General features: G+C 38.7%; 5 protein-coding genes across 6 annotated transcripts; 3 read left to right on the forward strand and 2 right to left on the reverse strand.

Annotated features, from left to right (window-relative positions):
- The first annotated feature begins 3,744 nt into the window (after window positions 1-3,744).
- Window positions 3,745-5,943, forward strand: LOC119078514 (probable serine/threonine-protein kinase kinX). 2 transcript variants are annotated; one of them, XM_037186076.1, is made up of 4 exons: window positions 3,771-3,957; window positions 4,080-4,480; window positions 4,568-5,558; window positions 5,627-5,943. In XM_037186076.1, exons 1-4 carry the CDS (start codon window positions 3,883-3,885, stop codon window positions 5,882-5,884), a joined length of 1,725 nt encoding a protein of 574 aa, XP_037041971.1. In that variant the 5' UTR covers window positions 3,771-3,882; the 3' UTR covers window positions 5,885-5,943. The 2 variants fall into 2 exon arrangements, with proteins under 2 accessions (XP_037041970.1, XP_037041971.1); XM_037186075.1 differs by having other exon boundaries at window positions 3,745-3,957; window positions 4,080-5,558.
- On the reverse strand, window positions 5,920-7,171 carry LOC119078547. Its single transcript, XM_037186117.1, has 3 exons — window positions 6,988-7,171; window positions 6,619-6,923; window positions 5,920-6,175 (listed from the first exon to the last, which is right to left on the reverse strand). The coding sequence occupies exons 1-3, from the start codon at window positions 7,046-7,048 to the stop codon at window positions 6,002-6,004; spliced, it is 540 nt and encodes a 179-aa protein (XP_037042012.1). The 5' UTR covers window positions 7,049-7,171; the 3' UTR covers window positions 5,920-6,001.
- A 2,613-nt stretch (window positions 7,172-9,784) lies between these two features.
- On the forward strand, window positions 9,785-12,915 carry LOC119078510 (DNA repair and recombination protein RAD54-like). Its single transcript, XM_037186071.1, has 7 exons — window positions 9,785-9,880; window positions 10,101-10,943; window positions 11,005-11,166; window positions 11,253-11,671; window positions 11,732-12,137; window positions 12,196-12,359; window positions 12,433-12,915. Exons 1-7 carry the CDS (start codon window positions 9,878-9,880, stop codon window positions 12,743-12,745), a joined length of 2,310 nt encoding a protein of 769 aa, XP_037041966.1. The 5' UTR covers window positions 9,785-9,877; the 3' UTR covers window positions 12,746-12,915.
- A 158-nt stretch (window positions 12,916-13,073) lies between these two features.
- On the reverse strand, window positions 13,074-14,329 carry LOC119078533 (transforming growth factor beta regulator 1). The gene is made up of 2 exons (XM_037186100.1): window positions 14,116-14,329; window positions 13,074-14,040 (listed from the first exon to the last, which is right to left on the reverse strand). Exons 1-2 carry the CDS (start codon window positions 14,215-14,217, stop codon window positions 13,144-13,146), a joined length of 999 nt encoding a protein of 332 aa, XP_037041995.1. The 5' UTR covers window positions 14,218-14,329; the 3' UTR covers window positions 13,074-13,143.
- Window positions 14,330-22,223: 7,894 nt separating this feature from the next.
- On the forward strand, window positions 22,224-24,876 carry LOC119078521 (facilitated trehalose transporter Tret1-like). The gene is made up of 7 exons (XM_037186085.1): window positions 22,224-22,731; window positions 22,801-23,033; window positions 23,383-23,513; window positions 23,572-23,764; window positions 23,834-23,981; window positions 24,051-24,466; window positions 24,535-24,876. The coding sequence occupies exons 1-7, from the start codon at window positions 22,659-22,661 to the stop codon at window positions 24,739-24,741; spliced, it is 1,401 nt and encodes a 466-aa protein (XP_037041980.1). The 5' UTR covers window positions 22,224-22,658; the 3' UTR covers window positions 24,742-24,876.

The raw sequence follows: 24,876 nt of genomic DNA on the forward strand, positions 1-24,876 counted from the left end.
TACCTTTGCACCTTTTGTACTCACTTCGCTATGCCGTCTATCGATCAAAGCAATGTAATATTTTGCGTTGCGTCTTTTTCTTACTGAGTAAGTAATTCTTTGTCGATATTAATGTCAGAGATGTCAAAGCCGAAACTAGATATTTGACTAGACGCAATGTGGTAGTTATTGCTTCAATAAAACAAAATAACGAAAATCAGTTTTCGCAATTTAATGACGGAAATGAACTCTTTCTTGCCTGTTTCCAATGCTGTATACTAGATTATGCTCGATTATTTCATCCAAGATTAGGCGTGCAAAAAAATCATATTTCGTTGCGTGCGGAAATAGTTATTTATGACATCGAGTGCGAAGTACTTGATTAGGCTCTAGATGCGTAATTATGACACGAGGCCGCAGGCTGTGTGTCATAATACACATCGTTGTATGAATCTCGGTGCAAAGTACTTTATTAGGCTCTAGATGTGTAATTATGACATAAGGCCGCACTTGATGTCATATATATAACTATTGTGTAAGCCAATCAAACAGTCCCATTTGATCATAATAGTACATTTTCTACCTTGGTGTATATTTCGAGAATAACTTCGTATGTACAATTGTATATAACGAGCGCCAGCGAGTGTATATACAATTGTACATAAGAAGTGATTCGAGCATTAAGCATGTTGTTTTAAAACGCATTCACAACAAAAAACGAGCCATCAGAACAGTCGGAGCGTTTGCTGCGACTGAGCCCCGTACAAACCCGTATATCTATTGCGTACGTGACCCTAGTGCGTCTGTCACCCTACTTTGACCTTAAGCCTATGCGCCGGTTAAAGTAGTTAAAGTAAAATTATTATGTAATGTGTACATCTTAGAAATTGCGCATAGCGCAATTACGAAGCCCCGTACGACGTTCCTTTCAAATAAAACAAAAATTTCAAATAGCCCTAAAATTTTAATTTATTGAGTATAAATACACATAGGGCCTAGTATCGGCCTCAGTCCTAGGATCCAAATAAATTTTTTTTTTAACTACATTCTATTCGGCCTTTGATTACCTTCCAAATGAAACAAAAAATACGAAAAACGGATGAAATTTGCTCGAGTTATATGTAAAATACACATAGGGCCCTAGTAGCGGCCTTAGTCCGAGGACCCAAATTTAATTTTTTTTCAACAACATTCTATTCGGCCTTTGATTACCTTCCAAATGAAACAAAAATTACGAAAAACGGATGAAATTTGCTCGAGTTATATGTAAAATACACATAGGGCCCTAGTAACGGCCTTAGTCCAAGGACCCAAATTTAATTTTTTTTCAACAACATTCTATTCGGCCTTTGATTACCTTCCAAATGAAACAAAAATTACGAAAAACGGATGAAATTTGCTCGAGTTATATGTAAAATACACATAGGGCCCTAGTAACGGCCTTAGTCCAAGGACCCAAATTTAATTTTTTTTTTCACCAACATTCTATTCGGTGTTCGATTATCTTTCAAATGAAACAAAAATTACGAAAAACGGATGAAATTTACTCGAGTTGTATGTAAAATACGCATAGGGCTCTAGTAGCGGCCTTAGTCCGAGGACCCAAATTTAATTTCTTTTTCAACAACATTCTATTCGGTGTTCGATTATCTTTCAAATGAAACAAAAATTACGAAAAACGGATGAAATTTACTCGAGTTGTATGTAAAATACGCATAGGGCCCTAGTAGCGGCCTTAGTCCGAGGACCCAAATTTAATTTTTTTTATACAACATTCTATTCGGCCTTTGATTACCTTCCAAATGACACAAAAATTACGAAAAACGAATGAAATTTGCTCGAGTTCTATGTAAAATACACATAGGGCCCTAGTAGCTTTTCACTTCTAAAGCCCTAATTCACGGTCCACTCACCCGATTTTAAAAAACTTTTTTTTCCTGGATTGGTATTGACAATACCTATCATTTGCCGTGTCATTTACATTTCCATCGTTTATTTTGCCATAAATATCACCAAAAGACCTTAAATCACTTAGGTGGCCCTAACTCACGAAGGGCCGACCCGAATATGCCCATCTTCGAACTTTTTGACTATTTTTGACTATCTTTCAGGGAAAAAAAAATTTTTTGAAATCGGATTTGATTTACTCAAGATATCGACGTGACGGACAGACGGACAGACGGCCCAAATTTTTATTGCGGATTCGTCATCTATGAACATAGGCAAACACTTTGCCCTTACCGTCTGCTTCGAATTCCATCAATTACACACGGCATCGTAATCCTATAAGCCCCTTCGTACTTCGTACGGGGCTAAAAACATCATACAGAGAATCCTTTATTTACTTACTCACACACATATACTATCCACCTCAACATTTCGTACAAATCACATCATTCCGACTACTCTGATTATTTGATCGATGTAGAAGTGACTAACGAACTAATAATTTAACACCAATTGCATCTCGTTATGTGATTTGTTGGCGTAGTGGTCAGCATGTTTGGTTGATATGCTGCTGGTCCCGTGTTCGCTTCCGCCGTTCGGCGATTTTTTTTTTCAAATATGTAGATGGAAAGTAAATTTACCCTAGGTGGGTTATGTGTGAATTATCCAATCGTATAGGCTGTGGTTATGTATGTGTTTGTGTTTATATGCAGAAACGCGTAATGTATGAAATATCAGCTTGCAGGAGATAAATCAAATTTTTGTTCTGAAAGAACATGTAGTGTTGTGATCGATTTTAGATGGTATTTTGATGAAAACTTTTGTAATTTATATTTTGGATAGAAATAGTTCATTTCCGTCTTAAATTGCGAATAACGTTGCATATACAATCGGCATCTAATGCGAAAAAAATACATTCCACCTGCCTTTGTAGATAAATAACTATTTTTTTTACTCAAAGCCACACGGTGCACAATGTACTTTTATCTATATTATAAATGTCCGTCCGTACGTTGAAACATTAGTATAAACAACGTGACACTTAACTTAGGTGGTCAGATTTAATAAAACCAACTAACCGACTGCACGTTAATAACAGACAGTTCTTAGAATCAAAGCAATACCCTCTCTAGCAACCTAACTACATTTTTTAAGGTGGTAAAAATGCCACGCTGTTGTAAATGTAAAATTACATGTAAAACAACGACACCAGTAACGAAATGTAGTTCTCTTTCAACTGTAATTAGTAGGGTGGGTGGAATTTGACATTTAAAAAAAACGCCTGACACCTGGTCCACAAGGACCATAAGTCGAGCCATAAGTAACTATTTTTTAATTTGTTTTTCCAGCGGAATTCCTGAGTTTCGGGATAGTAGTTGCAAAATCACTGAACAATTTCACTGAGGTCAGGCCTCGGGTCGTTGAGATATTCATGATTTTTTTAAACATGGATGGAATTTTTAACGTGAATGGTGTTTTAAACGCATCCTACATCGTATGAAAGACTCAAACCAAATGTCATTATTTGTATCACAGCTCTACTTCTAGAATGAACATAACTATACACAACGACGCGAAAGTGATCGTACACGCATACACTTTTGAAAATTTGGCGGCATTTCGACGTGGGAAAAATGAGTATGTTCGTGCTTGAAGTGGTGCTATGTTTGTATCACTTAACCAACATCGAGACAGTATAGCTTCTAAGTTGTCAAATTTATTTTAAGTTTTATATGCAATGTGACGGCAATTTTATCGTTTCGTGACAGGTTCGTAGATAGAGATATGCACGGCTGAACAATCCAGGCGGCTACACTCGATCCTATTAATTTTGAAATCGTTAGGCGGTGTCAGAAAGGCTTCAGTCAGACTGTTTTCTAGGTCAAAAATTGTGTTTGTAAATCATTGTTGTCACAGTTGTTTAATTGGATAAAAAAGCAGAAATTGGAGTTAAAAATGGAAAAGACTTTCTTGCCGCCATCGGATGGCATTAACAGCTCCGTTAATACCATTGAAGCCTCAATCGAAATTGTAATTTAAATTTTTCATTTCTTTTGTTATTTTATCGATTGACTGAAAATAGTAGACTCATCGAAACATAAGATTTCGCAACGCTGCCTCCTTTATTAAACAATTAAATTTAACCGTTGCAGGCGCGAAAAAAGAGAAGACGAAAGAAAAGATGCAATGCACCAGTGTCTAAACCTATTTCAACGCGAAAATCAGACCGCATTTTGTTGTCGAAAGTTCGAACCGCCTCGTCACTAAAATCGAAAGTATCGTTCTCAGAGTCATCCTGCATTAAAATGCTCTCGGTACCTGAATTAACACAAAAAAAGGCGACGGCCTCGATTACGTCAACGATTGGAACGAATGTGTCGAAGAAATATTCCAGTTTGTTATTCAGTACAAATTCGATGGTGTCAAGGTCGGAAACACCTATGTTTAATGGACCACGGGACGTGGATTCAATGACATCGGAAGCAGTTTTAAGCGACACATTTCTGTCCGAGTATGAGAACCGGTCAAACAATTCCCAAATCAAGTTGCAGTCGGAAATTGATAAAGAGTGGGAAGCTTTAAGTCAACGGATATCGCCGAGAGATTCCGGTCAACATTCGCAACAGCACATCCCGGAGATGGAAGTTGATAAAGAGTGGGAAGCTTTGGATCAACGGATATCTTCGAGAGATTCCAGTCAACATTCGCAACAGGACATCCCGGAGATGGAAGTTGAAAAAGAGTGGGAAGCTTTGAGTCAACAGATATCGTGCAGAGATTACGGTCAAAATTCGATTCAGGAGATCCCGGATATGGAAATGCAATATCAGTCAGAGATCACATTCAATCAAGTCATCCATTCGTCAGCACATGAGAGTAATTTCGAGCTACCACCGTCCGATTATAACAGCACGCGGACAGGCAATCAAAGTTGCGTCAATGACTTTCGGGACAGCATCCATGAGCGAATAGTGACGCAAAATTTGAATATAAGTTTGTTGACTAAACAAAATCACCAAATCGCAACGCAACTGCAAAGTTTGGAGCGTTATGTCAGAGAGAAAATGGAAGCAGCCGACGAGTATATGAAAACGAAATTGACCAAAATCGAAGAGGCTAGCTGGGCAGTTCTGAAAGCATTAAGTGATATAAAAGGTGTGGAAAGTGACGAGCCCAGCCGAAAACAGCGAGTTAGCGAACCTGTTCGATCGCAGAGTGATATGGAACCCATTCGATCGCAGAGTGATAAGGAACCCATTCGATCACAGCGAGATAAAGAACCCATTCGATCGCAGCGAGCTAAGGAACCCATTCGATCGCAAAGAGATAAAGAACCCAATCGAATTGAGCGATATAATGAGCCCGTTCGACCGCAACGACACTTAGAACCCGCTCGAACTGAGCAGTGTAATGGACCCATTGGACCGCAACAACAAAAAGAACCCATTCGAATCGAGCGAAGGAATGAGCTCATTGAAACGCGCCGGGATAACGAAGCTATTCGAGCGCATCAAGTCAAACAGCTAAAGAGTTGGAAAGAATTGGTGATGCCAAAAATTCCGATTTCATGTGACTTTAATCTGGTGATTTTGAACATTGCACTGGAGGGCGCTGACTACATGAAACAATTTGTAAGTCAAACATTTTTGCAGAGGAAGGAAGGAGACATTTTGGCTTCACTTTCGCTCCATTTCTCTAGGTATCCGAAGCATCAAATGTTGTGACACTGAATGCGTACAATTGTAGGTACTCGGTCAGAACCGTGTTGACCGCATTGTTTTCCATCAAATTGCTTGGGAAGTACAGATGGTCGACGAGGACATTTTCATTCAACAACAAGCCAACATTTTCATCGCTCACTAATGTCCTGAGAGCTATAGCCGGTGTGCTAACCAATTACATGTCCGAACATGATGTCCGCAGAGAGGTGAAGGCTTTCTTCATGGATATGCTGTAAGAGTAGTATATGAAGAACTAAGGCAAAAGACTTACTTTTGAACAAAACATTTTTCGTTTCTCTTGTATTTCACTCCTTCTCTTTCTTTCTTTGCTAAACAGAACATTCTCCGAATGGTTAAAAATTCGTATTGACCCTAGCCGTTTGTTCATCGATATAATTCAAGTCGGACTGCGCCGCTATCAGTTGTCTTTCACACATGTCCAGAATGGACTCCTGTTGCTGCAGCAAATTCTCGTTTGTGTTGTACGATTCCAGTTCATCGCTCAATGCGTTAAAGAATTGCTCCAACTGTAACATAATGCAGATAGTTAGCACGCTCATGTCATCAGTAATCGACAGCAGCGACAAGAATTAGCGATGTGCCCCATGATTGCCTTGCATGTAATTGTAACGACTGGTTTTCGAGGAGTAAATGAAGCGAGCAAATACTGACCCACCTATTTCGGTGGCGCCTTATATCTTTAGAATGACATTCCCTTCGACTGATACGATTGGAAGTAGCAAGGTCAATAGCAAGAAATAGAGAAAATATAAAAGAAGAGGGACGCCAGCAGCACCAATGAATGATTACGGCAGTATAAGGAAATGGTTCGCATAGAGGAGGCAATTCCGTGTATTCGTCAGTATTTGCTCGAGTCGTTTCCCTCTCGCTGTTTTCATTGCTACTAGTCAATCTTTGCGCACCGCTAATTACTCGATGTAATGAGAAGAGTCAAAAGTCGTCAACGAACCCTCATAAAGTGCCTCACTCGTTCGTCCAGCTCCTTTTGCAAATGCTCCTCGTTGACATCGATGCTCTTCAACTTCAACTGATCTGTGCTGAGCGTAACATTCCGCGGAATCGAGAAATGGTCCGTCATAATGTTGCCCATTTCGTCCAATGATTCTTTCAGCAATTCCTTTATGTCGCTGGCTAGATCGTTCTTCTTTCGGTCGATTTCCGCTGCTATGTTACCGTCCACTTGTGGAATTGTCGTAATGCTTCCGACCAGCATGTCACACGCTTTGTCAATCTCGCCGTGAATCATATCGGTGGCTGAATGGAAATTATCTTGAGAATATCGGTTACTTACGATTGCGTGGGGTGCTGTGTGACTTACTCTCTTTTTTCAGTTCGGCAACAGAAAATCCAAAATGCTGAATTTCATATTCCTGCTCCATCTCCGACTGACTGTTTAGTTCGGCTATGTATGTTCAGGATGGGACCAACGATATTTTGATTTCTAATTTCAGTTATTTTCTGTTATTATTTTGATGAAGTTGTTTTGAAAATTCAATCAAATGACAGTTGAGTCAGTTGACTTTTCAGATGCGCAAAGTGGTCCCATACACGGTTCACTTGTTTTAGTGGTCATTTTCAAATTTTTAAATTTCAATTTAATCTTTCGCTATAACCATAGAGTTATACTCGAGAGGTGGCATTGTGGCGCTGCCGATCAAAGGAAACCATAAACATATATGGGAAAATAATGACAGTGCCACCTTGACATCTCTCGAGTGTAACTCTATGCCCTTAACTCAATTTTGTTACCAAGAAATTCGTGTGTTCGATTGTTTATTTAAGTTTCAACAGTTCCAACCTCCGAAAAACAAAGCGAACCGTATTAAGAGGTTCCTAGCCTTCAGTTTTGATGCAAACCAAATACTACGTCGCCATCTCGTTTCATTCGAATGAAACTCTTGTGATTATTCTTAATATCATTGTGGTTATCCTTAATGACAATAGAAATTCGAACGTCGCAGTCGGCCATCATAGTTTAGTTTAGTTTAGTTTAGTATGAGTGGATGGGGCAAAACCCCTGCACCTAAGCCGACAGTGGGCCTGTTGTGCTTACCCATCTATTATTACCTACAACCTGCAACCTATAAGTCGGCCATCATAGAAATATTGTGAAAACAAAATGTCCGTCGTGATAGTAAAATTGTATTTTTAATTAATTCCATCAAAATGACACCTAATTTCGATGAAGTGAGACCAAATTTTCATTATAAATAGTGTAATGATTAAATTAAACATAGCTGCTTGTGGAATTAACACAAAGTGTACCTATCGTGAAATTTTGTTTTGCCTTGCAGAAGTAAATTAAATGTGAAAAATCATTGTAGAAATCAAGTGACGTAATGTGAAACCAAATTCGTGATAATCAAGGTCCAAATTAATTAATCTTGACGTGAGTCTATGTCTATCCAAACATAACCCATTTTTCTTCTGTTTTTGGTATTGTGTCTTAACTTGGAGCCTCTTAACATATAACAAGGTAGAATGAGTAGAACTGTAGAACGAAGAAAATCAAGAGGTCGCATAAAAATTTCTAACATAATTGAGGTGGCTGTACATATTGTGTAAAAATTCAAATTCAGGAACCCTTTTTTGTTAAATTGAACTCGTCACGAGTAAGTGGAATAGTAATCTTGGCCAGCGGGTCTTAGGCCTTTAGGAAAACCCGAAAAAATTTCTGTAAAACCTTTGTTTTCGGCCCCGACACATGAAAAAGTGCTTCACGCTTCAAAGACGCTCTACAAATTTTGACATCACAAACATGTTTTGAATGTTTATGTTTATATTTGTCTATTGTCCTTGGCCATTTGACAGATACACTTTTTTGAAGCGTAGGAATGGTCAACAAATTTAAATAATTTTCCTGCTAATTAATTATAAAGGTCCACTTTAAAATTAAATCAAATCTTTGGGACCTATAAATGCCTAATATCACAATAATATAGAGTATAGAGTATAGAGTGTTATGATGAAAGAGAAATAGATATTTTGACAAGTACCCCAAGGCAAATTATAGTAAACTGGTCTTCGGTCCTCTCGCTCTCAACGTACAACGTTGAAAGAGAAGTAAATACTTTGACAAGTACTTTCAAGGAAAGTTATAATAACTAGTCTTCGGTTTTCTCGCTCTGATCATAACAGTCTATTTTAGTGAAAGAGAAAGCAATAGTTTGACAAGTACCCTAAGGCAACTTATAACAAACTAATCGTCGGTCTTTGCACTAACATCAAAACATGTTGAAAGATAAGCAAATACTTTGACAAGAGCTCGTTCAGTAACGGAAGTACTCTCACTGGGAGTTGCTCAGGGCGTAGATTCTCGAAACATTCGTAACTTTAAGAATTCGTTGCTTGACTGTTCTTATTGGATTTTATACACGCAACTGCCAAGTTACGAATATTTTGAGTTAAGAGAATCGTCGCCGAGGTAATTTAATTTTGTGGCGATGTATTTTGTATTTTTCAATGATTTTCATTGAAAGGTGAGTTTGGTTATATGAAATAGCTATTTCCTACGGCCTGTATGGACCGATCGTACCTAGTTTGTACATTCATTGGAGGACACAGCTATTTCATATAAACAAACTCACCTCTCAGAAGAGGTGAGTTTGTTTAGATGAAATCGCTATGTTCTCCGCTACATACAAAGTATGACATTCGACCATGCCTTGTGTTGACGTTCATTGGAAAATATGGAATTTGATTGAAGTAATTGTTTTGTATGTAAAAGATGTAAAGCTACAATAACCAAGGCTACATACTGTTAGGGAGGTGACGTAGACCACCATTTTATTAGACACGCGGGTACACAAAAAACAGAATTAACCTACTATGAAATTGTCCAATTTGTGAATCCATCTTCTACAAAAATGTCAAATTTTGTGTGTGACATGTCACCCGCGTATCTGCGCGTCTTTGGTCTGTATCTGCGATACATCACCAAAGTTTACAGCCTTACAGTTAACGATAATGCTTCTGAACGATTTGTGTCAAAACAGCGCAGTCAATTTAACTTTGCTCAAGTTTCACCGAGAATTTTTCGTGCCTGAACAAGCTGCACGGAAGTTATAATTTGATTAAAGTGAACATGCCTATACGGTCTTTTGTTGTGACAACAAAATTAACTGATCCTAATCCTTTCATAGTCTTACGTTTGTTTTTGAAAAGTATTTCGCTTTGAAAATAAATTCGAGATATTAGCAATAGAAAAAATGGTAAGTTCGTGTAGAACAATCGTCGACAATTTAATTAACGTATTGTCATGCAATAACTGGCGGAATTCGGTATACTTGCCTGACCTCAATGAAACTTTGTTTCTGTAACTTGCGTAATTTTTATCCCCATAAGCTTGTCCGACACAGCCAGGACTCCTACTTCTGCCTAATGTTTTCCCCGCCTAACTCCTTCTAACTTTCATGTAATTCTTTTTTGCAGCGTCGTAGCATGGCGCCGAGTCAATTGACTGACTTGAAGCGACCAAACACCAACTTCAAATCACCGCTCATCGAACCGTCTCGCAAAGTTCGTAAATGTCGTGATGAAAATGTTACACTCACACAACCGGCGCCCAAACTTTCCGTATCGGAGTACGAAACACTTATTCACAAGATTCTCAGCAAACCGTTCAAAGTACCCATTCCCGATTACATTCCGGACACATTTGGAAATCGATGCCTCGGATTGAAGAAAAACGTTTTCCGCCGTGCCCTACACGATCCCTTCGCATGCAATGCATTGGTATTGTACACTCCGCCCACAACCGAGATGTCGAAGCATGATATGCTAAAAGTTGACAAGTCAAAGATCTTGGTTCATGTTGTGGTCGATCCTGTTGTAGGTAATGTCCTGCGGCCTCATCAGCGCGAAGGCGTCAAGTTCATGTATGACTGTGTGACTGGCGCTCGTGGCGATTTTCAAGGCTGCATCATGGCCGACGAAATGGGTCTCGGAAAGACATTGCAGTGCATCACATTACTATGGACTTTGCTGAGGCAAAGTCCCGAATGTAAGCCGACCGTAAACAAGGCGATTATAGTCAGTCCGAGCTCGCTGGTGAAGAATTGGTACAATGAATTTGGCAAATGGTTAGGAAATCGAGTGAATGCACTGGCCCTGGACAATGGGTCGAAAGAAGAAACGACGAGATTGTTGACACAGTTTATGGCCAATCAAGGTCAACGAAGCGGAACACCAGTGCTGATTCTCAGTTATGAAACGTTCCGTTTGTATTCGGACATTTTGAACAGTTCTGAGGTCGGTCTGTTGCTGTGTGATGAGGTGAGAATTGATTGTTGATTGACAAGGGAAGAATTTGCACAATTTACAATCGGCATTTCAGGGTCACCGCTTGAAAAACTGCGAAAATCTCACATACAATGCACTGATGGGTCTGCAAACGAAACGGCGAGTATTGCTGTCAGGTACGCCCATCCAGAATGATCTAACCGAGTACTTTAGCTTGATTCACTTTGTCAATCCTGGATTATTGGGATCAAGAAACGTAAGTAGATTCGGTCAACTGCACCGCTGAATTCAATTTCAATGGTTGACTGACGAATTTTCCGTGTTTTCCAACCAAACCAACAGGAGTTCAAAAAGCAATACGAAAACATAATCCTTCGTGGACAAGACGCTGGTTCCACCGACTCTGAACGACAAAAGGCAGGTGAACGTTTAACCGCCCTGACAAACATCGTCAACCAATGTCTGATCCGACGAACGAATCAAATTCTCACCAAATACCTGCCGGTCAAATTCGAGATGGTCGTCTGCGTGGAGCTGACGCCACTTCAAAAGGCGCTGTACAAAAGTTTCATTGCATCGGATTCGATAAAGAAAAATGTTTTGAACAAATCGGAAGTGAAAGCTAGTCTGACCGCATTGAGTAACATCACTTCGTTGAAGAAACTGTGCAATCATCCAGATTTGATCTACGACAAAATTATGGAACGAGCTGAGGGTTTCGAGAATGCTGCTAAAATTCTGCCGGCCGATTACAGCGTAAAGTGTGTTCATGGCCCTTGTTCTATCGAGAGAATCGAATTTTGAAAATAATTTCGTTTCAGAGAACTGCGACCCGAACTCGGCAGCAAGATTATGTTGCTCGATATGATGTTAGCGAGCATTAAAGCCAATACAACCGACAAAATTGTGCTGGTGTCAAATTACACCCAAACCCTGGACCTGTTCGAAAAACTGTGCCGTAAACGAGGCTACCGTTACGTTCGTCTGGATGGCTCAATGACAATAAAGAAACGAAGCAAAGTGGTCGACGAATTCAACAAACCCGAATCGGATCAATTCATTTTCATGCTCAGCTCGAAGGCTGGCGGTTGCGGTTTGAATCTTATCGGCGCCAATCGACTCATCATGTTCGATCCGGACTGGAATCCAGCCAATGACGAACAAGCTATGGCACGAGTGTGGAGAGATGGCCAGAAGAAACCTTGTTTCATATACAGACTGCTAATGGTAATGGTTGTCTGGTTGGTTATGAAGGGCATATGAAAAATCCATTTTTTATTTGCAGACCGGATCGATTGAAGAGAAAATCTTTCAACGGCAAGCACACAAAAAGGCACTGTCGAATACAGTGGTCGATCAAAATGAAGATGGCGAACGACATTTCACGAAGGACGATCTACGGCATCTGTTTCGACTGGAGGAGAACTGTCTGTCCGATACTCATGAGAAGTAAGTGCATCTCACTCTGGTTTTCATTTCCCCATCAAACTCACACCAAATCGTTTCATTCTCTCTCCACCAGATTCAAATGTAAACGTTGCGTCAATAACCTTCAAACGAAACTACCTCCGGAAGACTCTGATTGTACGTCCGATCTGTCACAATGGTACCATTGCACAAATAACAAAGGACTGCCGGATACGATTCTAAGTAACGCATGGGAAGTGGCCAAATGTGTCTCGTTTGTCTTCCACCATCGATCGAGTGGTGGAGCAGTTGAACCGGTCAGTGACACTAAGGTAACGAAGGCAAAGCGTAAAATTATCGATGAAGATGAGGATGAAGAGTACGTCGAATCAGACAATTCTGATGATGAAGACTATGACGGAAAGTGATGACGAGGAAAGTGTTGCAGCAACCATTGTGGTATGTGAAGTCATTTATTGTTTTTTTTATTCGAAATCACTGCCCGAGTCAGAGAATTTTCTTTGTGATTTTTTTTGTTGAATGGAGAAAATAAAAATTTTATTCCCCGCCCATCCCATACTGGGATGGTAAAAGTTAATACCTTGAGTACTTACTAAGATTGTTGTCATCACAAGTTGGGGGAGGCTTTATACTCAGCAGAAGCACGACTCAAATAGTGACGATCTTAGTAAAATACTATAAAGATCAAAGATATCTTCACATAACGGCGACTAGGTAAAGTAAATTCACAGTTTGGGATGGTCTCGTTGTACGTTTTATTTTTCGACACATCAAATCCCTCATCAAATCATCACACATTGTCGACTTATGGTAAAGTAAAAGAACATGAAGTTCCGTCCGATTGTTCTAATAACTCCTCGGGCGGTAGTTCCTCCTTCGGAACCATCGGAACTGTATGGTAGGTCGAAACCGGCAATGAATATTTCTGCAGCGCATCGTAACTGATTGTTGGATCGTTTTCCCGTTCGATGGTGAAAATGTCCTGCGGAAATTCTTTGAAATTCACCAATTCCTTGATGACTGTCGATGATTGCAACAACGTTGCAATGGCCGGATGAGCCAGTCCAAAGAAGTATTCGCCTTGCGGAATAACAGCCAATTCACGGCCGTCCGAATTGTGGTTCATTGTTTGTAACAGGGCCGCATGGCACAGATCGGCCGAAGGCCCTGCAATGGCATATTCTGGCATCATTTCGGGAATTATTTCGAATCGTGGATAGTCACCGCAGTCGATAATTTTGCATGTGTACAGACACTTCCTGTGTGGCTCCTTGATGTGACCGTAGATTCTTGTCGACACAAATCCAATGGGATAAATCCAATTTTCCGTATGATATCCGGGACGATCAACAATTATTGCGCCCAAGTCATGAATGGACAAGTTTCCGATTGTTATTGGATAGATGGGACGACCATTTTGATTAATGGAAATCGTCTGAACGAATTGCTGTTGAGTCGATTCCATTTTCTTCGCCGCTTTTGCTGTAGAACTGACACGACTCTTTGAACTGGCTTCCGAATTGGAACGTTTCTTAATCTTTTTGGTCACATTGCCAGTTTCTTCAGTTTTGATTGGTTTCAGTTCGTTCAACAGATCACTGTCGTGTTCCATTAATCGTTTGAATAAAAAGCGCCGTTCTTCCTTGACGCAGAGAATGCTTTCCTGGATCTGAACAACTTGGTCACACAGTGCTGCATTTGTCTATATGATTACATCATAAAATAGTCATAGTCACAGGCAATGTTTACTGTTACTGTATGTGCCGAGTATACTTACAAACACCAGCCCCTTGATGGTTTTCTTCAGTCGCAAATATTTCTTTTTGTATTTGAGATTTTGCTGTTGCAACGTGAAGAAGTGGTTGTTCGCCATCGCCATTACAAGTCGGTTAATTACAGAATAAACCTTGGATGCAAAGACGCTCCGACATCAGTCTGATTGAATCCTGCAGAATATTTATGTTTTGTAAATCGATGCGTGTTTTGACAGATGAACTGTCAAGAATTGTTCACTGCAATGTTGCTTGAATAAAACCGTCGTGCTGTCGTACCGACAATGTCAGAGGAAAATTGCGGGTATTGTTGATGATTTCATGTCTGATAATGGTCATATTGAGAACTGGCATAGTGTTCATTAGGAATGGTCCATAGACCCTGAAAAGCCACTTTTTAGACTTTGGGTATATTAGACCATTCTCACCTTCATAAAAGAAGCTTCAAGATTTATCTTCTATTTTCGTTACGTTTTTTTTTTGTTGTTTTTACTCCATACCAGGGACGCCGACTTCTAAGGACAAGTGAGGTTTGGGCACCACTTCCTAAAAAGTTGATTGATACTGAGCCGTGCTCAGTGAGCACCAGTACTACTTTCTTTTACAGCAAAATAAATAAAAAGTCGACGCCCCTCCTCCATACCTGCCACGCTATCATGATACAATGAAAACGCAACGAAATTATCTTACAGCTTCGTTTCATGAAGGTGAGAACGGTCTAATCTTCTAGCATGAAGGAGCAGTGCTGTGGCCTAATGGGTCTAATGTACCGCTACTCGAAATTTTTTGGTGTTTGACTTTTCGCCACTTGAAGTTGTTCCGGACCATAGCACGGCATAGTAAAATAAACCAGGCAGAAGCGGTTCATTTTCGAAACGTCAAATAAGGGACCTAATACACTGGATGAAAATGAACTCAAATGAACACTGACATAAATTGAAAAATTTAATTCGCAAAAAATATAGGGCTACTAGATTATTCAGGTCTCTTGTCAAACGTCCACTCCTGCCTGGTTAACTTTACTCTGCCGTGACCATGGTCGAAAAAGTGATGAGGCTACACAGATAACTGTGGTCATTATCAGAAAAAGTTTATGGAACTGTGCTGTAATTTTCATAAATTTAGTACAGTTCAGTAGAATTGAAATGCGCATTTGAAGTTACTGAAATTTTTTGCGATACATTTCTCACATATTGAAATAATGACGGTCTACGTAGCCTTGGTTGCAACCGCACAAAGTGTTGTATAAAAACACTAGTGATCAACGATTGTTATTAGTAGTCGCTGTCGATAACAGATTGGAAAGATAATCGCTTTGTGCACAAAAACCTTGTAATATTAAGGGGGAAGAGTCTGTCAAAGATGATTTGAAAGGTTATGGTAATTGCTATTACTATTAAATATATTATTAAGTACATTATCTTCGCCAAATTCATTTTTTGTGTTGTAAAATTACCAATTCTGAAATTTCATATTTCATGTGCAACAACAATCACTTCCAAATGACTTCTAAAACAAAAATGTCTCTCTAAAAATAGTAGATTAAAAAAAACACAGATTACATTGGATGCGACGGAAGTGGTTCATTAAATGAAGGATCAATTTGTGATAGCCAAACTAACGAGTGTATTTTAAGCAATGAGGTTCGCCTTTGGCTCCTGTGAGGAATTGGGTTCAGAATTTATCCCATTATGGACGACTTGGTACATGGAGGAAAAAATTGAGCGTGTGATCTGCAGATGGTTATCATTGAGCCGGATAATGTTTCAAATTAACAGCAGAGATAACAGGTTTTCCTATCTTTCGTTTTATGGCACACAATAGTTATTTACGTATCGATTGAGGAGGCCGAAAGAGTTACGTATTAAGTTTTGTATGCTTGCTAAGAGGACCGAAAGTAAGCAAATGTCAATTTAAGGGGCGAAAGCGATAGCTTTCGCCCCGCGAATTGACAGCTTTACTTTCGGTCCTCTTAGCAAGCATACAAAGGTCTTGAAAGAGCTTACTGGCATTACGGGACCCTTGAACGAACATAACAGTCATACAAACTTAACAAAAAATTCAAAATTCAGCAAGTACGTCTGGACTCTATGACTTGGACGACGGACGACTCTCTCACGTGTTTTCGCTTAAGACTAAAAATGTGGAAACCATTTTAGTGGACAATCTAGTCACAGATCATAAATTTCGAATTAATTGTCTATATTTATTCAGTACGACAAAACGAACCCGTTCAATTAAGAATTTTTTTCAAAGAAATTACTTTTTCGTGCAAGATCAGGTTTACTAAATTCCGGTAACCAGAATACTAATATTCTCTACACGAGGAGTCACTAAAATAACTCGTTCTTATTCCATCAAAATCTCAGAGAAATTCATTTGTTCTATTGTCTCGTTAAAAATGATTTTTTTTGTTGAATTAATTTAAAATTTTGATTAAACAAACAGCTAGGGAAAAACATAAACACTCAGTTCGAATGCAACTTACTATCGACAAAATAGAAGTTTGATGGGTATATCTTTACAACACTGTAGATGGATATAACACACGCATTTTGGGTGATATTAGTTATTTGTCTGCTATATATTGACTTCAAAAATTATAATGAAATTCAAAGTCACATTCGGGAACAAGTTTATGAACAGCGACACCATTTGCTTAATAATTGTAAATAAAGGCAGAATAAATTTATGTAAGCAAAGAACCGGAATCTGCCTTAACTATCAAGCTCAAAAAAATCGTTCTAGGTATAAAAGCACGACGGTTCGCCTCAGCAGCATAGTCGCCGAAGTGCTTTGAAAAGTGTCTCCTTGTTCCATTCTCAAAATGAAATTGTTTATTTTTGTGTTGTTCGCTTTGTTTGCTATTGCATTCTCAAAGCCCAATTCGCCTTTAAAAAAAGTGGCTGAAGTTGGTACAGGAATCGTTACAGTCCCAGGTGGAGCAGTAACGGGTTAGTGAATAATAAAGAATTTAGTGGAAAAGTTGAGCTAACCATAAATTTTAAAAATTAGGCGGTGTTGGAGCTTTCGTCGGTAGTGGTGGCGATCCCAGCAAAACTGTTCAAGGAGCTGAATTCGGTAAAACATTTAGTTTTATTGAAAAAAATTCTTTTATTAAAAAAATTAAATTTAGGTGCCCAACAAGGAGCTAACGTTGCCAAGAACTCCGGTCGTTAAATACTGATGTTGATTGTTGTAATTACTCGAAGACTAAATAAAAACTGAATTTACCACATCTGTGTTAATCGCATTGTTACGAAAATGATGGTTTTGCCTTTGTGTGTTGATTCTACTTCAATTATAATCATATAACAGTTGAGCAGCAAAAAGGTAGCGAATTACATTATACTGATGAAACTAAACTAAGGTACTGTCTCTCGGTACGACAAAATTCATGCATTCTTGGGTTGAGCTTGAATTCTTAATACGTTTTACTTACGAGTGGTAATGCTAGGTGCAGTGCTATGACGTTGCTTAATAACAAATTATATAAACCAACATCCAACGACATTGAGACGTTGGGACATAAAAATGTTCTCTACTTTGTACTCAAGACTGTTTTCAATTTGTAGTTGAACGCAAACCGTTTCTTAAACGTTATGATATTGGTTCCAAAGATCAGATATTAAAGTATTCTAAACTCTTCTTTGTATGAATTTGTATGAGTGGATCATCAGCTGAAAAACATGACTGTATCTCTGAATCCTCTGAGCCTAATTTTCTCCAACTTTTTACTTCTCGTAATAAGTATCGTCATTCTGAGTTGCACCTACTACACTTACGTTTGGTTTTCTTTCTATTCTCTCTATATCATGTCTTAGATCTCGTATAACTATACTCGTATACGAGTTAAAAGTTGAAAGGAGTGAATTTTGAGTGATTACAATACCAACCACTTGAGTTGATAACGGTGTCTGACAATATAACAATTTTTATATTTTAATTGTGTGATGATAATCGTGCAGCAGGTACACAGTGACTTGAACGATTTTTTATGATTCAATTTAAATTTGTGTAGTCTTGCAGGAAAATACCACAGTAAAATTGAATATGTTCAGTCAGAACAGTTGAGCATCAACAAAAATGTACTACACATTGATCGTTCATTTCTCAGTTCAGATTCAGATCGTATCGAGACCATGCCGTAATGTAGTTGATGACTTCATTTTTTCGCGCTATCAACGGGTTAATTGATAAGATATACTGTTAAGTCATCATTACGTGCTGCCTTTTGTTTGCGGAGACTAAATAGATGTCTTTGGATTTCGAAATACGTTGAGCAAATGGAATTGCATGATATTAGAGTATCTTTCCCGCTGTTGTGCAATATTTAGTTGACCTGAAAATTACTTAACGGAAGAACTGAACTGAACCGAATCTGATCGTTAGTCTGAGAAAGTGAAGAGACCCCTTTCTTAACTGGTTTCAGCGGTTTTGATTCGGTTGGTCGTATCAAAGCACCTATCATAGTAATAGAATATTGCTTATGTCGCATTGTTTCTACGTGCTTTTGATTTCCTAAGGGTGAAAAATGGCTTATTCAAAGCACCTAGCGGGTAGTTGCATACATCGCCTTCGGCTCGGATATGCAAACTCTACCCTAGTCAAACAGTTTTCAAATCTTGTTGCTTAAAACACACTTGTGAGTTCGGCTCGTATCACAAATTGATCCCTCGTGTAATGAATTATCTCCGCAGCACCCAATGTAATCTACTATTAAATTTGGGCTTAAAGTAATCGTGAGGTGACGTCCTGTCATAATAATGAGTAAAATTTCATGTACATTGACTTGTCGAAAAAAAAAAAGTTGTTCCACCGTGAGCCTTAATGGTAATTTTGCAATGACATTATGAAAAAACAAGAATAGACCGGCTATAAGCCTAGTGAGGTCTTTTTTCTTTCTCTCAATTTTCTCACTTCTCGAGATACCAACTACCAAATACGTGAGTTACAAATAGGCAAGCAGGAAGAATAGTTTCTTCAGTCGATATCCAGCTGTTGAACAGTTAACATCGCCACCATCGTTCTATCAGTTTCGTAGTCAACTACCAATTTTGTATTCAACTACCAAACTCAACTATTCAACAACCATTTTGGTATTCAACTACCAGTTTGGTAGTCAACTACCAAATTATCAAATTATAAATAGGCAAGCAGCCTAAATAATTTCATCAGTCGGTGTGCAGCTCTCAAACAGTTAACATCTCTACCACCTCTCTATCAGTATGGTAGTCAACTACCAGTTTGGTAGTCAACTACCAGTTTGGTAGTCAACTACCAGTTTGGTAGTCAACTACCAGTTTGGTAGTCAACTACCAAAAATTCAAGCTTTAAATAGGCAAGCAGTCAGAATAATTTTGTCAGTTGGTGCGCAGCTCTCGAATAGTAAACATCTCTGCCGAAAATTACGTTTGGTAGTCAACTACCAAATACCAAGTTTTCGAATTGCAATGCCAACTATCAGCTATCAATTATCAGATAACAAATAATTATTATTTCCCTGGTGTTGATTTCCTCATAGTGACATTGCAATTTTCAATGTCAATCCAGCTGACAACTACCAACTACCAAATACTCGAATATAAATAGGCAAGCAGGCAGAATAATTTTGTCAGTTGGTGCGCAGCTCTCGAATAGTAAACATCTCTGCCGAAAATTACGTTTTGTAGTCAACTACCAAATACCAAGTTTTCGAATTGCAATGCCAACTATCAGCTATCAATTATCAGATAACAAATAATTATTATTTGCCTGGTGTTGATGTGCTCATGGTTACATTGCAATTTTCAATGTCAATCCAGCTGACAACTACCAAATACCAAATACTCGAATATAAATAGACAAGCAGGCAGAATACTTTCATCAGTCAGTGATCAGCTCTCGAATAGTAAACGTCTCTGCCGAAAATTACGTTTTGTAGTCAACTACCAAATACCAAGTTTTCGAATTGCAATGCCAACTATCAGCTATCAATTATCAGATAACAAATAATTATTATTTGCCTGGTGTTGATTTGCTCATAGTGACATTGCATTATCAAATAATATGTTCCAAAATTTTCATAAAGTTGGAACACCCGACAGACAGACAGAGAGACAGACAGACAGACAAAGTGTCCACAATAGGGTATTTTTCCTATGGAAAAAAGACCTAAAAAGGTATGAAAATGTTCGCATACGTCGATTAAAGTACTTTTTTTTTCTATTACCCTGCTAGGTGCTTTGGCTGGGCACTCGTATAATACATATAGGTTAATAGTTGGTCTCTCACTTTCCCATAGTGAGTTAAAGGACCTCAGTCTAACAACTGATGCTTTCAATATTCTGTTGTAATGTTGTGCTTTCATGAAGTTTCTCCCACTTGACCTTGACGTTGCTTTGGGTTGATATTGAAGCAATGATATCGATGTAAATAATGATGAACTAAAACAATCTGAGACTCAGATTGGTGGTTTTGGTGGTTTTTACAAATGAGTTGTATCAAAGGCTTTAGAATACCTACGAGTAAGTGTTACGTAGAAAGGGAATGAAGGAAAAATCATCTTGCCCAGCCGCGGATTTGAACACGGGAGCTCTAGCGCCAAAGCCACGGGTTCAGACAAATGATATTTATTTCGAACGTCTATATGTTGTGTAGAGTGTTAGATTGAATGTGTAGTGTATGTGTGGTGTGTGAACATAGATATTACAATAGTCTCTGTGTATGAAATAGGACATTCGATATTTTTAGACCCGTACGAAGTACTGGGGTCTTATAGGTTTACGCATACGTTTGTAACACGTCGAATTGGACTCCCTGATTAAGGGGAAACCTATTGTGGTTGTCAAGAGATGCCAAATCCGCGAAAAAAAATGTCCGTCTGTCCGTCTGTCCGTCTGCACGATAACTTGAGTAAAACGCATCCGATTTTGAAAATTCTTTTTTTCCCGTTTGGTAATGTCAAAAGACAGGCTAAGTTCGAAGATGAGTGATTTTGGATCGACCCTTCCCGAGCTGTGGCCCAATAAGTGCTTTACGGTTTTTCGAAGATATCTCCGGACATTTAAACGTTAAACTTGTAAGTGATACGTCAAATAAAAGGTATTTACAATACCGATCGACAAAAAAAAGTTTATGGAAATCGGATGACCGACTCGTGAGTTAGACCCCTTGGTATGGAACAGGCACAGGGCGGCAAGCAGTTTTTGCTTGTAGGTCGGCCACATTTGAACATATTTCGTCTGTTTTAGCTTTATTAGATAGGTATTGACCGTACCAATCAGGGAAATTTTTTTTTATGAAATTATGTTCTCCGGAGCGTGAGCTAGGTCTCTTGGAGTGAGCTCTTATCTGGCTACTCGGAAGTACAGTGAACGTGGTGTATTTTGACAATATCTCGAGTAAATTTTGACCGAATTTCATGAATTTTTTTTTAACGAATGTAAAGCGTCGGTACTATTTCCGGTCTCCTAACAAAATGGCTGCCGGCGGCCATATTGGATTTTAGTAAAATAGAAATATCTTGGGAAAAATGATACTTAGAGAGTTTCTGTTAACATGGAAATAATTTGTTATGTGTGTGGGGTTTCAGGGATTCCATATACGGACATCTATATATACCTATATACAGCTGTATTGAGCTATATACAGGTATATAGAGCTATATAATAGCATATTCCTCTGTGAAATGTTTATTTACAGTGAAATATAGGTAAATATAGCGGTATATAGCTGTTTAAATAGGAATTTATGAAATTTGTCTTCGTACGGGGCTGTCTATATTGCCTCCGGCAATTTAGTTGTATATGATAACAAGGCAAAGAGTGGATAATGTAAGTGATTTTAAAGGGAGAATAGTTTTTCAGCAGAGAAGAAAATGAAGTAAGAGAAATGAAGAGTTTCACATTAAAGGCTTTTGATACGAATAGGTGTTTCGTACGGGTCGGCGTTAGCTATGTTTAACGTTGCGAATTGGCAACGGACTATTAGAATATCTATGAGTAAGTGTTACATAGATAGCCTTTGGTTGTATGAAGTTTCGGTAGGTTTCTTCGAGCCAGTCCAACCTAGATCTGAGTTGATGAAAGAAATAGTACATGAAACCATGACAACTTCTTGACAACGTTAGTACAGAGAGCGAAAAGTACGAAACCTAAACTACAGAATGAGAAGCCAGTAAAATCAGCTGTTGATTGATAATACTTTTGGCTACAACTAAGAGGCGACAACACAGAGTCTCATTACGCGTATTCCTCTTATCAGTTTGTTTTACTCTCATTCAGTATTAATTGGCCCATAGACAACACACAAATGTTTTAATCGCGCTAGAGCTTTTTTGTTTTCGTTTATTGTCGAAAGATATGACGGTGCACATTTGCCACGCTAAAAATAATACAAAATCTTAGACACTTTCAGGTATCAACGGCATATAATACGCAACTGTCTCTGATAACATTGAATTATCATGAAATTTGCTTTTAATTGCCTCATTAATAAAAATTTGGTGAAGAAGTTAGGATGTGTTTGAAGTTTGTAGCGCAATAACCTCGGCAATAACAAAGCGAAAATGTCTTTCCTTAGTTCGTATAAAAATATAAAATTCAGTCATGTAAGGAACCAATTCCTAGCTGTGATTTGTGGTAAATTTCGATTGTAATTTCGGGTCAAAAAAGATTTCCCAACTTCATTCAAATATATTCTAAATCCAGCGAATCTAGTGTGTTTGGCTCATGGTGGATCGATGGGATGGCTGTCACCGTCGCTGTTAGTCTTACAATCGGACCATACACCACTCCAGAACGGACCTATAAATAACGAGATTGCATCATGGGTCGGATCGATGACATACATTGGAGGCTTCGTCGGCAACTTTATGTTTATGGCCATTTTAAAATATTTCGGTAGAAAGAAAACGTTTTGTGTGCTGGCGTTGCCGAATTTGGTGAGTTGAATTGATTGCGTTTCAACATTTTCTGTAATGCTCGAAACGGGTTCGGTATGACCGACTGACTAAAATTTCAGATTCGCCCGACCTTCATCTGAACTTGAAAATTTCGATTTCGTGTTCAGCTCGAATCGGATCCGAAAATGAATGAGTTCGACCCGAAAATCTTAGTTCAGGTTCTGGTTGAAATCCGGTTTGGGTCAACTTGAATTGAAACATGTCACCTCGAACCCGATCCGATTCTTAATTTCCTGACTGATCCCTAAACAACCGAGTTGTTCTTTGAAGACAACTGCTTATTAGGAGCCTCTTATCTCGAGACTTATTAATTTCTTCCAATTTTAAGGCATTCTGGATTACCGTATCATTGGCCACTCGAATCGAAATCTTGTACTTAGGTCGATTTTTGACTGGTTTAACTGGCGGCGGAACATACGTTTGCATCCCGTTATTCGTAGCTGAAATCGCCGACGATCAGTAAGCTCAATTTATATTTTTACAAGACAACTAATTGACGTGTCCATTCCATCACCAGCATTCGAGGAATTTTAGGATCTTTTCTGATGATCTTCACTTGCATTGGGGTCATGATTTCTTACATAGCTGGCGCATATTTAACCTATAGTACAGCACCGTTTGTGATAATGATATTTCCGATAGTTTTCACGGTCTCGTTTTTACTGTTGCCTGAATCACCAAACGATTTAATGAATCAGCAACGATTCGCTGTAAGCTTTCGGTTTTTGTCATTTTTAATTTCCATTTTCTTTACTTTTGTCTGTTTGCATTACTCACAGGATGCAGAGAAGTCATTAAGGTTTTACAAGAACTGCAACAAAGACACGAAAGAAGAGAGGGAAAGATTTCAAAACGAATGGGACAAGGTTCAACTTATAGCTAAACAAACGATCGATAGAGGCGAGAAAGTTTATCTTAGAGATTTTTGTAAGTGAAAGCTCCCGCCACTGTGAACGTAATCGTCTAGTACTAACCAGAAACTGTTCCAAATTAAAGGCACTCGTGAAGCACGAATAGGCTTGCTCAAAGGATTCAGTCTTATCTGTCTGAGTTTATTTTGCGGGTCACCGGTCATGATGAACTATGCAGCACTCATTTTCAAAGACTCTGGATCGAAGCTAGACCCAAGTCTATCGTCCATCATTATGATTGCGATACAAATAATTGCCACAACGATTTCCACCACCTTGATCGATAATGTTGGACGAAGAATTTTACTAATCATTTCATCTACCGGCACCACCATCGGATTGTCGGCGATGGGAGCATACACATATCTGTCGTACAGTAAGTTCGATTTGGATGGATATGATTGGGTACCCGTGACCAGCATATCATTTTCCGTATTTATGGCATACATTGGCCTAGTGCCGCTAGTATTCGTTGTGTTGATGGAAGTGCTACCGGTGAAGGTTAGAGGCGACAATATTTTTTTTTTGGTTGCCTTTTGATTGTTCTGATTGGTTTTCCTTGTTTTCAGATCCGTTCATCCGGCACATCGTACTGTCTCTCACTCATCAGTTTATTCATGTTCCTTATCGTTAAGTTTTATCCAACCTTGCTCGCCATTATACATATGCATTCCTGCATGTGGATATTTGCGGCGGTTAGTCTACTGGGTGTACTGTTCGGTCTGTTTGTGTTAGAAGAGACCAAAGGTAAGAACATCAACGTCGAAATGGGTTGATTGAAATTTATTGTACCTGATATCTGTTCAAAGATCTACTATAACCTACGATGCTGGTAGGTATTGCTAATATTACGTTTAAGTTTTTATCAAAATGTTCTATGTGATTCGTTAATAAAATCACAATTTTTTTTT

Source organism: Bradysia coprophila, unplaced genomic scaffold, assembly GCF_014529535.1.
Source record: "Bradysia coprophila strain Holo2 unplaced genomic scaffold, BU_Bcop_v1 contig_297, whole genome shotgun sequence".
NCBI lineage: Eukaryota > Metazoa > Arthropoda > Insecta > Diptera > Sciaridae > Bradysia > Bradysia coprophila.

What these genes read in the sequence shown, in the direction of transcription:
- LOC119078514 (XM_037186075.1), top strand. Translation starts at nt 3,883, where the DNA reads ATGGAAAAGACTTTCTTGCCGCCATCGGATGGCATTAACAGCTCCGTT. An exon ending in TTGAAGCCTCAATCGAAATT is followed by an intron (nt 3,958 to 4,079) that starts GTAATTTAAATT and finishes TAACCGTTGCAG; the next exon opens with GCGCGAAAAAAGAGAAGACG. An exon ending in CTGACTACATGAAACAATTT is followed by an intron (nt 5,559 to 5,626) that starts GTAAGTCAAACA and finishes CCATTTCTCTAG; the next exon opens with GTATCCGAAGCATCAAATGT.
- LOC119078547 (XM_037186117.1), bottom strand. Translation starts at nt 7,048, where the DNA reads ATGGAGCAGGAATATGAAATTCAGCATTTTGGATTTTCTGTTGCCGAA. An exon ending in TGCCGAACTGAAAAAAGAGA is followed by an intron (nt 6,924 to 6,987) that starts GTAAGTCACACA and finishes ATTTCCATTCAG; the next exon opens with CCACCGATATGATTCACGGC. An exon ending in GAGTGAGGCACTTTATGAGG is followed by an intron (nt 6,176 to 6,618) that starts GTTCGTTGACGA and finishes ATTATGTTACAG; the next exon opens with TTGGAGCAATTCTTTAACGC.
- LOC119078510 (XM_037186071.1), top strand. An exon ending in GATTATTGGGATCAAGAAAC is followed by an intron (nt 11,167 to 11,252) that starts GTAAGTAGATTC and finishes CCAAACCAACAG; the next exon opens with GAGTTCAAAAAGCAATACGA. An exon ending in CTGTCCGATACTCATGAGAA is followed by an intron (nt 12,360 to 12,432) that starts GTAAGTGCATCT and finishes TCTCTCCACCAG; the next exon opens with ATTCAAATGTAAACGTTGCG.
- LOC119078533 (XM_037186100.1), bottom strand. Translation starts at nt 14,217, where the DNA reads ATGGCGATGGCGAACAACCACTTCTTCACGTTGCAACAGCAAAATCTC. An exon ending in CCATCAAGGGGCTGGTGTTT is followed by an intron (nt 14,041 to 14,115) that starts GTAAGTATACTC and finishes GTAATCATATAG; the next exon opens with ACAAATGCAGCACTGTGTGA.
- LOC119078521 (XM_037186085.1), top strand. Translation starts at nt 22,659, where the DNA reads ATGTCTTTCCTTAGTTCGTATAAAAATATAAAATTCAGTCATGTAAGG. An exon ending in GCTGAAATCGCCGACGATCA is followed by an intron (nt 23,514 to 23,571) that starts GTAAGCTCAATT and finishes TTCCATCACCAG; the next exon opens with CATTCGAGGAATTTTAGGAT. An exon ending in TGAATCAGCAACGATTCGCT is followed by an intron (nt 23,765 to 23,833) that starts GTAAGCTTTCGG and finishes CATTACTCACAG; the next exon opens with GATGCAGAGAAGTCATTAAG.